We start from the raw sequence: 13,619 nt of genomic DNA on the forward strand, positions 1-13,619 counted from the left end.
TACGGAAAGAGGAAGAGAACAGCGGCCTGGATACGAAGTTTGCATATGGTGGCTAGGAACGTTCCCATTTATACTCTATTAGCAGAATAGCTGTATGTGAAGTTTACATATGGTGGGCCGTATATGATGCTTCTCTAAAAATAAACAATATTTTGCATGCGTTTGGTAGCTGGGGTTTGCTAAGTGGACGAGGAATGGGTGATTTTGAGTGGGTCGGTTTCTTTTGATTGAGAGATTTCTACCCTTTTTTGTTTGTTTTGTTTCTACATTTATATCATGATTGGTACAACTCTTCCTGCGATGACCATGGAAGTGTTTTCTGTGATCAATATGTAGAGAAAAAGGAAGAGTTCGAATGATTGATATGGTTATATTTTCCAAAAGCTTCCCATTCATTTTTAAAAGGACGTGATATTTGGCAGTGGAAAGTTGTAAATTGCATGTGTAGAGGCATAAGCGTATCTTGATCTCTTATAGAGAAGGCTACATTTGAATCACCGTTACAGTGGGTTTCTAGAGCTGCTTAAATGGGATGGTCCACGGCCCAAAAGTTTGGTGAATCAGGCCATGGTAACCATTCATGAATTGGCTTCACATGTGGTATTTGCTGAAAATTAGCGGACATGAACAGCAATCCATGTTCAACATGTGAAACAACTAATTGGGCCATCAAGATTCCATCACTGCTAGTTTTGGGTCCGCCGCATATCCATCCAGAGATGACGCAGCTCAAAAGTCATCAAATCCCTGCTACAGACTTGAGGATCATCTGACGTAGAGTGTCCACAAGAGTGAATGGCCTCTTAAGATTTTGGGAAAGGGTGGAAATCCATGCATCCCATTCTCATAGTATTGGTTCAAAGAACACAGGCTGGCTCAGAGGACAGGGGAGTGAATGATCCCTATCGTTTCAGAAAGGGTGGGGAATCCATGCATCCCATTCTCATAGTATTGGTTCAGAGAACACGTACCAGCGCAGAGAAGTTTTGATTTGGAAGACTGGCTCAGAGAATCCGTGTTATTTCAAGATCCAGGATTGAGCAGCTGGGGCCATCCTTCTAGTTTCTAATGTGATTTTGTAGCCATGTGACCTCCCAGTAATGTGGCTCTCGTGTGATTGAGTAATTTCGAGGGCAGTTCTTGTCAACAACACCATCAGAATGATTGAAACGCCTCATTTTAAGTTAAAGACAGCAGGTGAGAAAATCCCTTACAGATTCGTCATGCGAATGTGGTGCTGGAACACCCTCATTGGAGGGTCCCAACCATCCAGTCATCCGCCTATGGCTGGTGGATGGTTCACGAGAGTATTTCCCTCCACTGCCCATCCACCATGATACCCACCGGATAAATAGTCAGAATTGCTGAAAGGTGACCCAACCCCTACCTGTATGGAGTAAGGGCCAGCCAGACGAATATGCAATGCAATGTCGACTTGAAAATGCATTAACCATTTCAATGGTGGCTTGGGATACACATCCAAACAACGCCTTATGAAACCATCGGATACATGAGTCATTGGAAGAAAAGTGTAGGGAAGAAATTTTTTTTTTAAGCCAACAAATTATTCAGATCACAAGAAGTATGACCAACAGCTGCCAATTCCTATTTACTGTTCACAGCAGAGTATTTTTCCCCCCTCCTATATGACTACAATTGAAGAAAGTTCCTTCCAGCAGAACATGAGGTACTTGAAAAAGTATCAATCAGGCAACTTTCAAAACTAAAAGCAAAGCAAGGCCATAAAATCCCAAGCATGCGCTAACAATGGGAGACCTTCAAGATTCTTCACGGGACTTGACAATGAAATTCTGGCGGCTGATAGGGTTCATCACAACAGGAGGTCCTGCTGTGCGAGGCCATGCCTGAAACTTCTTGTCAGTTTCTTCCCACCATCCCTTGTCAGACACAGTTTTTGGAGTTGTACCTGGTGTTTCAGTTAACACAATGTGAGAAGGCCGCAAAAGCTTAAAGTTAATCAGCAATGTGATATTTCAAGCAGATTTACAACAACTCACCTCCGAAAATCTTTTTGTCAGCGATCAAGGCATCCAGAGAAAATGCAATTGCAGTGGATGCCAACACTGCTCCGATGATGGCCTTGGCCGACATGGTGTTCCAAGTGTGCCAATTAGAAACCACTGCCCAAACTAAACAAATTAAAAATACTATTCTTATGTAGGCTGTACTTGAATGCTTCAATTGGATTCATTGCAATAATTTGATTCCATGTAAAGCAGGCCTAGCCACAAAATCCACATATTATTGGAGTCTAAGCCACAAATTGTTGTTATCATTTTGAGTCAAGCTTGAAACTCATGGAATTGCAATCGATGTTTGCTCATGCTCATGAACTAAAATGGTGCACTCTCCTCTCTGGTCATTTTCTAGAGTATCAAATTGGGTTAGTACAATTCAGTTTAATTCAGCCATACAAAAGCAGTCATTCAGAGGATTGAATTTCAATTAGTTACCTAAATAGTTTGATGATATTGCCTTTCCTTGAAAATCAAGGGCTACTGATCCAACAACATATATTTCAGGCACCTTAAGAAAACTACACAAAATCAGCTCCCTAAAACCAACGGTATTCACCGATGGAAAACAAATGCTTGAGTTCATCGTGATGAAAATGTGATCCCACACCAAATTGAATGTCAAAATACAATAGCATTTTTTGTCACTGCATGAGTTTATTTTCAGAAAAGAATGGAGTGATCACTGCTGTTTCCAAAACATAGATGACACTTGTTTTTACGAATAAAATTGATCAGACTTTCCTACTGCCTTTCTCTAATCATCAAACCATTATGATAACAGGCAATGCTAGTACTGAACTGGAGTTGCTGAAAGTCCTACTCTGACTCAACCACATACTACGGCACAAGGCCACTGCAGTCAGAATACTGCTGTACTTTGGTTAATATGTTTAATGCTTTCATGCAACAGTAAGATTACTTTTGCTAAATTGATCTTGAAAGATCAAGAACATCAGGTCCCATAGCCAGAGTAAGCATTAGTGAAAGCTAAGAGATCCCATGCCTGAATAAAGCTTACATGCATGGTTAACCAAACAGACCCATCCAAAAGTTGATGGTGGCTGCAAAAATAAAATATATAGGCAATGCATTCTATTTCCACTCAGGACTCATACCGTTTCTAGAATCAATTAAATTGAACCTATTTTTTTTAGAATCAATCAAATCGAACTAAAAAAGAAAGGAAACATTCAGGATTTAAAAAAAAAAAAAACTATTGACAACCTCTAAAAAGGTTAATGGTGATCCCCAGCATTTGCATGATGTGCATGGGGGATGCCGAAGTAGTTGATCATCATTTTATGCATTGTCCATTTGCTTGAGAGGTGTGAGTCAATCTTTTCAGGATGTTCAACATGTTGTAGGCGATGCTGAGGTCAATAGGTGAGCTATTATTGGCTTGGCATAGTGTTGGGCTTGGGAAGAAAAAATTATAATGTTCTTGCTAGCTTCCCTTTGGGCAATTTGGGGGGAAATGAATGGAAAATGCTTTCATAATACTGGCAGATCGGCAATGGAGGTTTTCAGTAGGGTCAAGCTGTATGTAATGGAATGAGCCTCGTGCATTAAATCCCTTTATGGGTTCAATTTTTTCCCTTTCGCTTGGTTTGTAGCTTGTTTTGCCATATCAGCGCCTCTTAATAAAATATCGTTTCCTTTTAAAAAATAATTATTAATTAAGTATATAAACAATTAACAATGACATTCATGAGATAAGTTCAATAAATTTTCACTCGCTCAAAGGTGCTCTAGTTGTGCTCCCTAGTAACACTATATGTTAGACTCGAAGTACAAATGATTAGCTTTTGCAATTCTTCCTTCATCGTCATAACTCTCTCACCATAAACCTATATCATATAACATAAAGAACTTAAGAACTAAATAACTTGAAAATCAAAATAGACATTTCACTAGTCAAAGTCAACTAACAATTAACAAGCAAAATGTTTCACAAGTTACAGGGTTGCTTTGTTGTTCTTGTTAACTTTTGTGGTTCCTCTTCCAAATAAGCCAAAAGCCCTTTTAAACTTGTCCATTTGCTCATTAATAATGACTCTCTACCTTGAATCTAAAATCATTCTTTCAATACAATCACATAAGCCTGTTTTTATTTCCAAATCCAAATGGAAGTTCTCATCATATTGAAAATTTGGACTTAGGTTTACCAAGACTATGCTCATGTATGCTCTTTAGTGTTAAATAACTTGTAGCGAATCATGTCGCAACCAATCTAGTCCACTCGCCTCTTGTATGCTTTCACATCAAATTCACAACCCAACAATGCTTGTAGCTGTACACAGTTATACCCATTGCCTTTTCCACGATCTTTGCATGAATTAATGATTTACCAATGTCCGCGAGCATAACATCTACGCAGTACGCTGCACATGATAACCAAAATAATTTCTCTCCTCTCCATCAACATTTGACCCACTTTTATATATGCGGATGAACCATCCACGCTAATAAATTGTCTGCATTCTTGGAAATGTTGAATGCAAGAGATAAAATAATTTAATTACCCTAAAAAGTGAACAAAGGAAAGAGAAAAGAATTTATAAGTGTATTTGATATATTTTGTATCAATTCTAATGTAGAATCTCTAGTGAAAATGAAGTTCGATTTCATTGACTGATGAAAAAGATTGTTGAATTCCTTCCTCTAGGTTTTTAAGCCAAAAGACTCCTCTTAAAAGAAACAAAAAGGGGCTTCTTTTATTGTGGATGGGTTTTACAAGTCTTTTAAAAACAGAAGGGTTATAGAAAAGGAAAAGAACAATTAAAAAATCATTTTTTCACCAATTTTTTCCAATGAATTATGCACGTAATCAAGTCATACGATTTATGATTTCGATGTTTACGATTTAGACACGAATTGTAGAATTCAGATCCAACTACGATTTGGGTGTACAATTTAAATCGTACACCCTTACAATATGATCTGAATCTTACGATTACAATTCAAATAACACCGTAGAGAAACGGAATCAGACTCCCAAATATAAGGATTTAAATTTATTTATTTATTTATTATTATTATTATTATTTTTTAAAATATTAAAAATTATATAAAATTCCAATGAATGGTCATGAATCCCAAGAATTAGGGGCAAGGGTCTCAGTGATAGAGAAGGAAAGCGTGGGGCATCCTACTTGGACAAGATATGGCAACAATGGCATAGAAGCAACCACATGGCAAGCACGATATCTTCGTGACATGCACCAAATATACAGAGAATAGCTCATTAATGAGCAATTTTTTGAGAAGTTGTGGCGCTTGGGTAATCTCTAGATAAGGACAACTAACAAGCACGTTCGATAGCCTATTATCATAGTAAGGACGCGTTCGAAAGGCAAGGCATGATTGGGTAAACGCAACCGTCACTTTACAGTTGGCAATATGTGATGTCGCCACATAAGAAATGGTTATTCTCACGACAACGTCAGAGTCTATAAATAGCAAAGGAGAGTTCGAAGCAAATGATCCCCGAATCAATCCAAAACCCAACAACATATCAACAATCAATCAATCCAGTGCAACGCTACTTATCCAGTCCCTTGGGACACTTATCATCTCCACAACTCATCAGCGAAGAACCCTTAGTTTCTACGAGTAGCTCAATCCGTCCCTGCTCTACGCCGGACCAACTTAGTCATAACCAGTAGCTCTAATTCCCTTCCATCTGTGCCTGCATACTGAATCTGAAGGAAGACCGTAGTCTTAGGAATCATCCACCTACGCTCATACACTAGGTTGACAGTAGTTTGTAACCTCAACATTACCTATTCCTTGGTCATCAGCACCCTGCTCGGTTAAGCACCCCGTTGCTCTTAGCTAGGTTAGTGATCCCGTTTTAGTAGTACATTTCACTTTTCCACTTCCATCCTCGATTTTCATTCGACCAAACAATTGTTGCACCTTCGAAAGTCCTTGGTCTCCAAGGCAAAAAGAACTCATTGGAGGAAAAGTCTCAACCTCCGCAAATCGCCTGATTAGCATACTTGACAGTTGGCAGAATAGACGATTGGTCTCTCGACCATTCGATCACGCACCGCTCTATCTCAACGCCAGGGATAAGTGGCGTTCGGTTTTAATTGGACCGCAAATTAGTTCTAGCACGCCCACAAATCTCACACATGTACCACATGGCCGAATTCCATATTAACACATCCATCTTCACACGTGTTTGCACACATGCTCTACTACTGGGAGATTAAGTTCCTAAAATAGAGTTTTTTTTTTTTTTCCTCTCTCTTTTCTTTCTTTCCCTTCTTTATGAATAAGTTCTTAAAATAGAATTTTAGATATATGAAGAATAAAATGAAATAAAAAGTGCAAATAGAAGTACTAAATACAACATGTTAAGTGCCGAAAACTCGTCTTCAATGCTGTTCTCACTAGGTTTGACCAAAGGGTCTTGACTTGTTGATACCACCTTACAAGCAAGAGATTTGAAGAAAGAGGAAAAGAATTCTCATCTAACAACAGTTACCAAGGTCGTTGCTCACCCGCAAGGGCAAACGGGATCTCCTTGTTTAATCTCGTTCAAGAGTTCTTAAACCCTTGTACAGTTCTCCTCTGGTTTTCTCTTTGTATCAAGGTATTTTGTAACGATAACGGTGGCCGTAATGGTTAACGACCGTAACGGTTGATAAATAAAAGCCCCAAAAATTCAGAAGAAATATTTAGAAAATCCAAAATAATGTAAATATTCCTAATACATATTTAAAAAAAAAAATATGTTTATGGTAGTGTAACGATCCACTCTTTGGTAAGAGTGGTGTATCTAGTTGTCTGGTGAATTTATAAACATGATTGTGTCTCTAATATTTACACATTACAATCAAGCATTAGAACTAGAAATCGGGAAAAAAGAAGAAGCATAAATACCAATTTTATTTTTATTTTTTAAATGGCCCTTGGAGCTTCTATTCACCCAAATCGCTTCAATCTATGGTTTTGATCCTAAAAACTATACTAGTGGTAGAAATCTGCTGTAAAATAATTTAGAAAAGTTTTTAGAATGAGAAAATTGAAAATTTGAGGAGAAAAAAAATAAATATATATAAATATATATATATATATATATGTGGGAAAAGGTATTATGCGCTCGACCTCACGAGTCCGTCCCATGAGGTTGAGCTGTGTGGGCCCAACCGTGATGCGTTTCGAACATCTGCCCCATTAGTCAGATGCACCATTCCATCGTGGGCCTAGGTCTCAAAAATCAAGTCAATTCGTGACTTGTGTGAGCCACACCACATATAGAAGTGAGAGGGGCCGTGCACCATTAAAACATTCATAACCATTTTTTGGGCCCACCGAGATGTGGTTTGCAAATCCAGCCCATCCATCATGTGTGTCCCACTTAGATGAGGGTTCAAACCAAGTTTCAGACGCATGCAAATTTCAGGTGGGCCCCACCAAGTGCTTTTATATGTTTTAACGGTGTCTTCACATGATTTTAGATGGTATGGCCCACCTGAGTTCCGTATACGGCTGATTTTTGGGATATCCCATAATTTAAAGGGGACCCATCAAATGCACGGTGTTGATGGTCGACACGCATCACGGTGGGGCCCACACAGCTCGACCTCACGGGAGCTTATCGTGAGGTCGAGCGCATAGTACCTTTTCCCTATATATATATATATATATATATATATATATATATATATATATATATATATATATATATATAATCGTTTTTCGACCTTTATGGGGGTAATGGTCGTTATGTCCTGTAACAGCCAATATGGTCCCAAAAAACCAACTGCCCCATTTCACCCCAATATCGTTACACGGTCACGGCCGTTACCTAGACGTATCGGCCTTTACGGTTTTATTGCAACGGATACAAAACACATTGCTTTGTATTGCAAGGATTTCTCAAGGGAGGTGAATGGTTTATCAAAGTAGAAGTGGGTGAAAGAGAGGACGGAACAAGGGCCAAAGACCCTTTCCTTTGAGGGAATCTATATTTATTCGCTTTGGGTTGGATTTTTAGTAAATTTGGTGATCTAAAGGAGTATTTCTAAGAGAGGAGACACGTGGCACGATTAGAGGGATTATTAGTGATGAAATTGCCACCTAGGATGGTTTAAAGAGCTGAAAAGGTTTAAGACACTGGAATTCTGAAAAAGGGTACTGCACCTAGGGAAATTTTGGATATCTACAGGTCTGAACCACCAAAAACCAGAAAATGCAAGGCGCAGAAATTAGACTTCCACATGCATATGCTGTAAAAATGGAAGGGGGTGGGGCCCAAGCTTGGGTAAGGCTGAGTGCCACACCCGGGGAGGGGGGGAGATGGTGATCAATCTTCCACCCACTTCCCACATACTCTTAACTGGTGATCATGTTTATAAATTAACTGCTTAAAAACCACTCATAACTGGCCATGCAGTCACCCTTAATGAAATGTGAATCCAAAAGAATAGCAGCTGCACCTAACGAAATTGAAGATCTATAGACAGTAGACACCCCACTCAGCAGAGTGCTCAGGCTAACTAGCCTGAAAATCAATAGATGTGGGACCCAGCCTAACCCAAGGTTGGGCCCCACAAACTTTTTTATTAAATCCACAGGACGCGGAAAAAATATTTCCCCATGCCAGGAAGGAAACAAGAAAGTAGTTGTGGACGTTGGAAAACTTTTCAATGTCCGAGGACAAATTAAGGGCCAACTTTGAGCCTTAATTTCTTCAATTCTCAATGTCCAAAACCTGTGATCTATAGGTCCACCTTGGAGCCTATCAATTACCTTTCCAATGGGCCAAAGTTCAGCTCAATCCAATTTGCCAGTGCAATGTTATGATCAAAATACAGGACAGCATGTAGGATCGACTGACAGTTGCAGAACCAGAATTTGACCTAAGTTGTCGACCCAAATCTCCATAACCCCTAGGAATTTTCCCCTCAAACCATAACCATTAGTTAGCCCATCAGCTTCCCTTTCCAACAAGCTATATATCACCTGAATCCGCCATCCAAACACCAAGTTGCAAGCGAAAAACTGAAATGTTCACATGCTGGACTGTAAAGAAACAATATCTGAAATTATCATGATAACCTTTAGAAGAGATTGGCCAGTATTTGGCATTATGTGCATACATGACACCAAATCAGTTAACCATCTATTTATTTGTTGCCCCTTCGTTAAATCCGTGTGGGAAGGTTTCTTCAATGCATTTAAAGTGTCTTTGGTGATGCCAGTGACCATTAAAGGCTTCTTCTTTGCATGGCACGGAGACAGGTCCAGGAAGAAAGGAAGAGTGAGGTGGTGTGCCTTGTTGGCCGGCCTTTGGGTCCTTTGAGGAGAGAGGAACAACCAGTGTTTTTGGAACTGGAGAGGATCCCCTTTGGATGTTTTTAAGAAGGCAAAATATCTTGTAATGGAGTGGGCTTGTTGATTTTTGGGGTTCTTCTTTGCTTTGTTTTGTTTTTGTAGAGCTTTTTGCCCTTGGGGCCTTTGAAAAAAGATCATCACCTTTCAGAAAAAAAATAAAAAAATCCAAATTGTTAATATGAACTTTGTAATAGTGTCAAGTGAAACATAGTATCAGCCTAAGCCAGTTCCAATTGGTGACTCATGCCCCAAAAATATGACAACAATATAAAAAGGTGAGAAAACCAACTTCACAATCACGACTTCTATCCATAAAAATAAAAATAAAAATAAAAATAAGCTTGTTTAAGAGGCTTTTTGGATATGGCTCTTGGTAACCGCAAAGAGTAGGTGTCCATAACCTGCTGTACCAGCATCGTGACCAGCTGCACTATTTAGCCAGAGACATTACATCCCTCTCAAGTCCAATTTGAAAGAAGCACAATTGCAATCTGGAGTGCAGACCCTTCCCATTAATGCCACAAAAGGCAGTTCCAAAGTGGTCATTTACACTTTATTACACTATATATCGCAATTCAACTGGTATTATACCCAAACACACACTAAAAATATTTCCAAAAAACTCAACTACCCATGCCGAATAATGCTTCAGATCTCAAACACAAAAAATAAATAAATAAATAAATACAATAACAGAGAGAGACTATATCAGAGAAACACATAATGAAAAGGCAGGTTGTCTTCATATCTCAAAAGATAAAAAGAAAAGAGTCTTTTAAATACCTAATTTCTTGTATGAAAATGATAATGAAATTGCAAGGCTCTAAAAGAAGAAATCGATCTAATGTATAGAAGATGGAGGGATGGAAACTGCAGATTCAGATGTGGTGAAATCAAGATCTAATCAGTTATCCGATCAAACCCACCTTCAGAGATCGAATCGACCTAGAATCGATATCGAATTAACGTGGAATCGAGAAATACGATCCAAAAAACAGTATATATCAGAAATTGCAGAATCATTTGATTGGAAATCTAGGGGAGAGAGAATTACCGACGAAGCGAAGAATTTCTAGGGTTTGGGCTGCGTTTTTCTTCGCTCTCACCGACCTGCCGCAGAGGTGCTTAAGCTCTTAGCAAGGAGATTTGGTTTTGGGGTTGAGAAGGGGGGTTGTATTTGACACTCTGCCAGAGTATGACGGTTGATACGCAGGCACGGAGATTTTAATCGACGAAGTCGTGGAACCCATTGTTTCTAAGTTACGGACATCAAATAAGATGTGTCGAACAATCTCAACCTCTGATTCGTAGGCACTTTTTTGTTGAAACAGGACCACTAAATATATTTCATTTTTAACCGTTCAATAAATGTCGTCCAATGCTATGGTCAGGTAATTAGAGATTTTTTTTTTTTTTTATTTCGTGCTACATTTAAACTGGAACACATAATTTGAACAATTCAATGAATAGATAATAGTGAAGTTAGTAATTTTGTGGAAGTGCCTGAGTATAATCCATCACACTCCGCCGGAGTACCAAGTCTCTATTGTAAGTATGCGCTGATTGGGTGGTGTACCCTCGGTGATGTGTCAACGTCACTAAGTTATATGGCCCCTCATTTAATGCACGTGTTATAACCGCACTATCCCTTGATTCTGAAAGCTCATTTTCTAACATAGGCCTAAAAATTAGGCAAATACAAAGCTAAAGTGAACTGCACCATAGAAAGTAGTGGGCCAATTGGGTCCTTACTCTTACCCGGGTGGTAGACTCCCAGGAGTTTCAACACTGGGTCAAGGGTTCGAGTACCCACCAGTGGTGCAATCCCACGGCGTGCGTGTGTAGGGTGTGTGTGCGTGTGTTAAAAAAAAAAAAGGTAAAGAAAAGAGAGTACTGGGACAATGATACCAACCATGCTTATGCGGTCTGATAGACTTGAGCCTTGGATCTGCTGGCAAACTGAATGGACGGCAGGGATAAAGCATATACATAACGGTGGACCTACAAAGCTTGGGCATGTCGGGGGCGCAGGCGATCCGCTTTCGGCGACACGGTTTTCCGTTGGATCGTTAGGAAATTAATCTAACGATGGAAGAAGCTCGGAATGCGCGTTTGAGACAACTTAACTAGACCGGCAGCATAGGCCATGCCTAACATTTTGGGCCTAATCAGTGACACTTAAAACAGAAACTGTTTGCAGTCCAAATTCGTCGTCTACATATGTCAACTTTCTGCACCTCCCACCGCATCTGCACAGCTGACGGCACCTGCGTAACAAAAGGCTCTGTTAGGCCCACTGTTATGTGTGTGACATCCACTCCGTCCATCATATGCACTCAGCTTATATGAGGGTGTTAAGGGCTGAAATATGCCGATCAAAAATTCAAGTGGACCACATGATAGGGATCAGTGGGATACAGAGAGAGACGCCCACCATTGAAATCTTCTATGTGCACTCTATGGTGATTATATGTCATCCAGCCCGTTCTTAAGGTAAGGAGGTAAGGATAAAACCAAATAACACCCTGATCCATAACTCGGTTTGGCCCCGTCAAGCTTTTCCAGTAGTGGCGTCTTCATCCTGCTTTTCCTTTTGTAAGCCCCACCTATTGGCATGAAGGGCTCTCATCCTGACATGAATTGTCTACATGGACCAAGTAGCCTTTTGGGCCAGGTAGCCTTTTGATGTTGGGATTCCCTGTGGTAGAAAATTTACTTGGGTCAGGATCATTCATGTTGTGGGCCGCGCACTAGATTGAACATAGGTTCCTGGCATGACGGATCAAGTGACACAATTACATAATAACTATATCAATGGCCCAAAATATGGAAAAATTGCTAAAATCAACTACACAATGAGAGGACAAGCGAGTTTAGTTAATTGATTATATGGCATGGTGCTAACAAATGAACGTGGGTTTCAATCAAGCACGAGAATTAGGCCCACCCCTTTCTCTTCTTGGCTTCCTCCTTTATTGCACAACACATGACACTCCCCTCCCTCTTTCTTCTCTCTTTACTTTTTCTCCCATTCCCTCTCTTTTCTTCTCCTCTACTCTTGCAGTATCTCATTGCCCATTCTCTTTTTTATTTGTAAATACGAGGAAGAAAGAGGTGGTGGGGGTGGGCCCATTGTTCAGAGTATCCCTAATATTATTAAAATATCTCCAATACTATTTATATCTCTATTGTATTTTTAAAAGAGTTTTTAAAAATAAAAGTGCTTCAAATTCAAATTTCTCCCTTATTTCATTGTTTTGAAAAGTATTGTCTTTTCATGTATATCTGTCCCATATTGAAAATGGTCAAAGAAATCTCATGTATATAAGATATGTGAATTGTATAAGACTTGAGGCACTAATGAGGAATAGCCATTTGGGTAGGAACATCTCTCTACAACATGCGTGCACATGCATCGGGATAGGTTGGGTGTAGGTTTGGTATATATGTGGGCTGAGAGTACACTTGCGGTAAAATCAATTTCTCTCTCACTTTTAAAACAATTCTCTAGGTTTTTCTGCTATTGAGTTTCTTGGTGAGTTAACTCACTTCATTCTAAATTTTGCACACTGGTTTGCGCCCATATATAATGAGTGCATAATTGAGACCGAGTCATAGCCGTTGTATCTTGAAGGTCAACTGTTCAAGAATTCTATTGCACTTGGGACAGTCTAGAGAGGACAAATTTGGTTTCACGCCTTAACTCAAACTATAAGTTATCATTTTTTTTCTTTAATTATTATTATTATTATTTATTTATTTTCAGTTTTTTCAATATCATCTATTGTTTCTAGTACATATTTTTAACAATCTTGAAACCAAATTCTTTTGAAAACAATATATCTTTTCATTCTACTATCTATTTGAAAAATATGAATTATTTTTCTTTCTTTAAGCCTTTAGCAACCAGTGCTTGAGTGTTTCTTAAATTGATTCAAAACTGAATTACAACCAGAACTTTATTATAATCAAATGACCACTACCATAGTCAACCTCACGATTGAACTATCCAAAATCAAACCACTTGCTAAATAGAATATCATAAAATGGAAATAGAAAATTAATTTTGCGCTAGAAGTTATAAAGGTCTTTTACCTTCTTTCATATTCATTTATAATTAATGCAACCAACAAAAATTAATTTAGAAATACCAATAACTATAAATATTATATTTTTAATACTTTGTCCAATGAATTATACTACATTTATATTTTTTATGAATTTGCTAAGGAC

General features: G+C 38.8%; 1 protein-coding gene across 3 annotated transcripts; it reads right to left on the bottom strand.

Moving 5' to 3' along the window:
- Positions 1-1,585: 1,585 nt before the first annotated feature.
- LOC131221597 (uncharacterized) lies at positions 1,586-10,597 on the bottom strand. Of its 3 annotated transcripts, XM_058216885.1 has the most exons (4): positions 10,441-10,567; positions 10,313-10,331; positions 2,019-2,141; positions 1,586-1,927 (listed from the first exon to the last, which is right to left on the bottom strand). In XM_058216885.1, the coding sequence occupies exons 3-4, from the start codon at positions 2,110-2,112 to the stop codon at positions 1,779-1,781; spliced, it is 243 nt and encodes an 80-aa protein (XP_058072868.1). In that variant the 5' UTR covers positions 2,113-2,141; positions 10,313-10,331; positions 10,441-10,567; the 3' UTR covers positions 1,586-1,778. The 3 variants fall into 3 exon arrangements, with proteins under 3 accessions (XP_058072868.1, XP_058072864.1, XP_058072869.1); XM_058216881.1 differs by lacking the exon at positions 10,313-10,331 and having other exon boundaries at positions 10,441-10,597; XM_058216886.1 differs by lacking the exons at positions 10,313-10,331; positions 10,441-10,567 and adding an exon at positions 10,170-10,193.
- Between the last annotated feature and the right edge of the window lie 3,022 nt (positions 10,598-13,619).

This window comes from Magnolia sinica, chromosome 1 (assembly GCF_029962835.1).
Source record: "Magnolia sinica isolate HGM2019 chromosome 1, MsV1, whole genome shotgun sequence".
Lineage (NCBI taxonomy): Eukaryota > Viridiplantae > Streptophyta > Magnoliopsida > Magnoliales > Magnoliaceae > Magnolia > Magnolia sinica.

Coding starts and splice junctions, on each gene's coding strand:
- LOC131221597 (XM_058216881.1), bottom strand. CDS start 2,112: ATGTCGGCCAAGGCCATCATCGGAGCAGTGTTGGCATCCACTGCAATT. Junction 1,928..2,018: donor TGACAAAAAGATTTTCGGAG/GTGAGTTGTTGT, acceptor CTGAAACACCAG/GTACAACTCCAAAAACTGTG.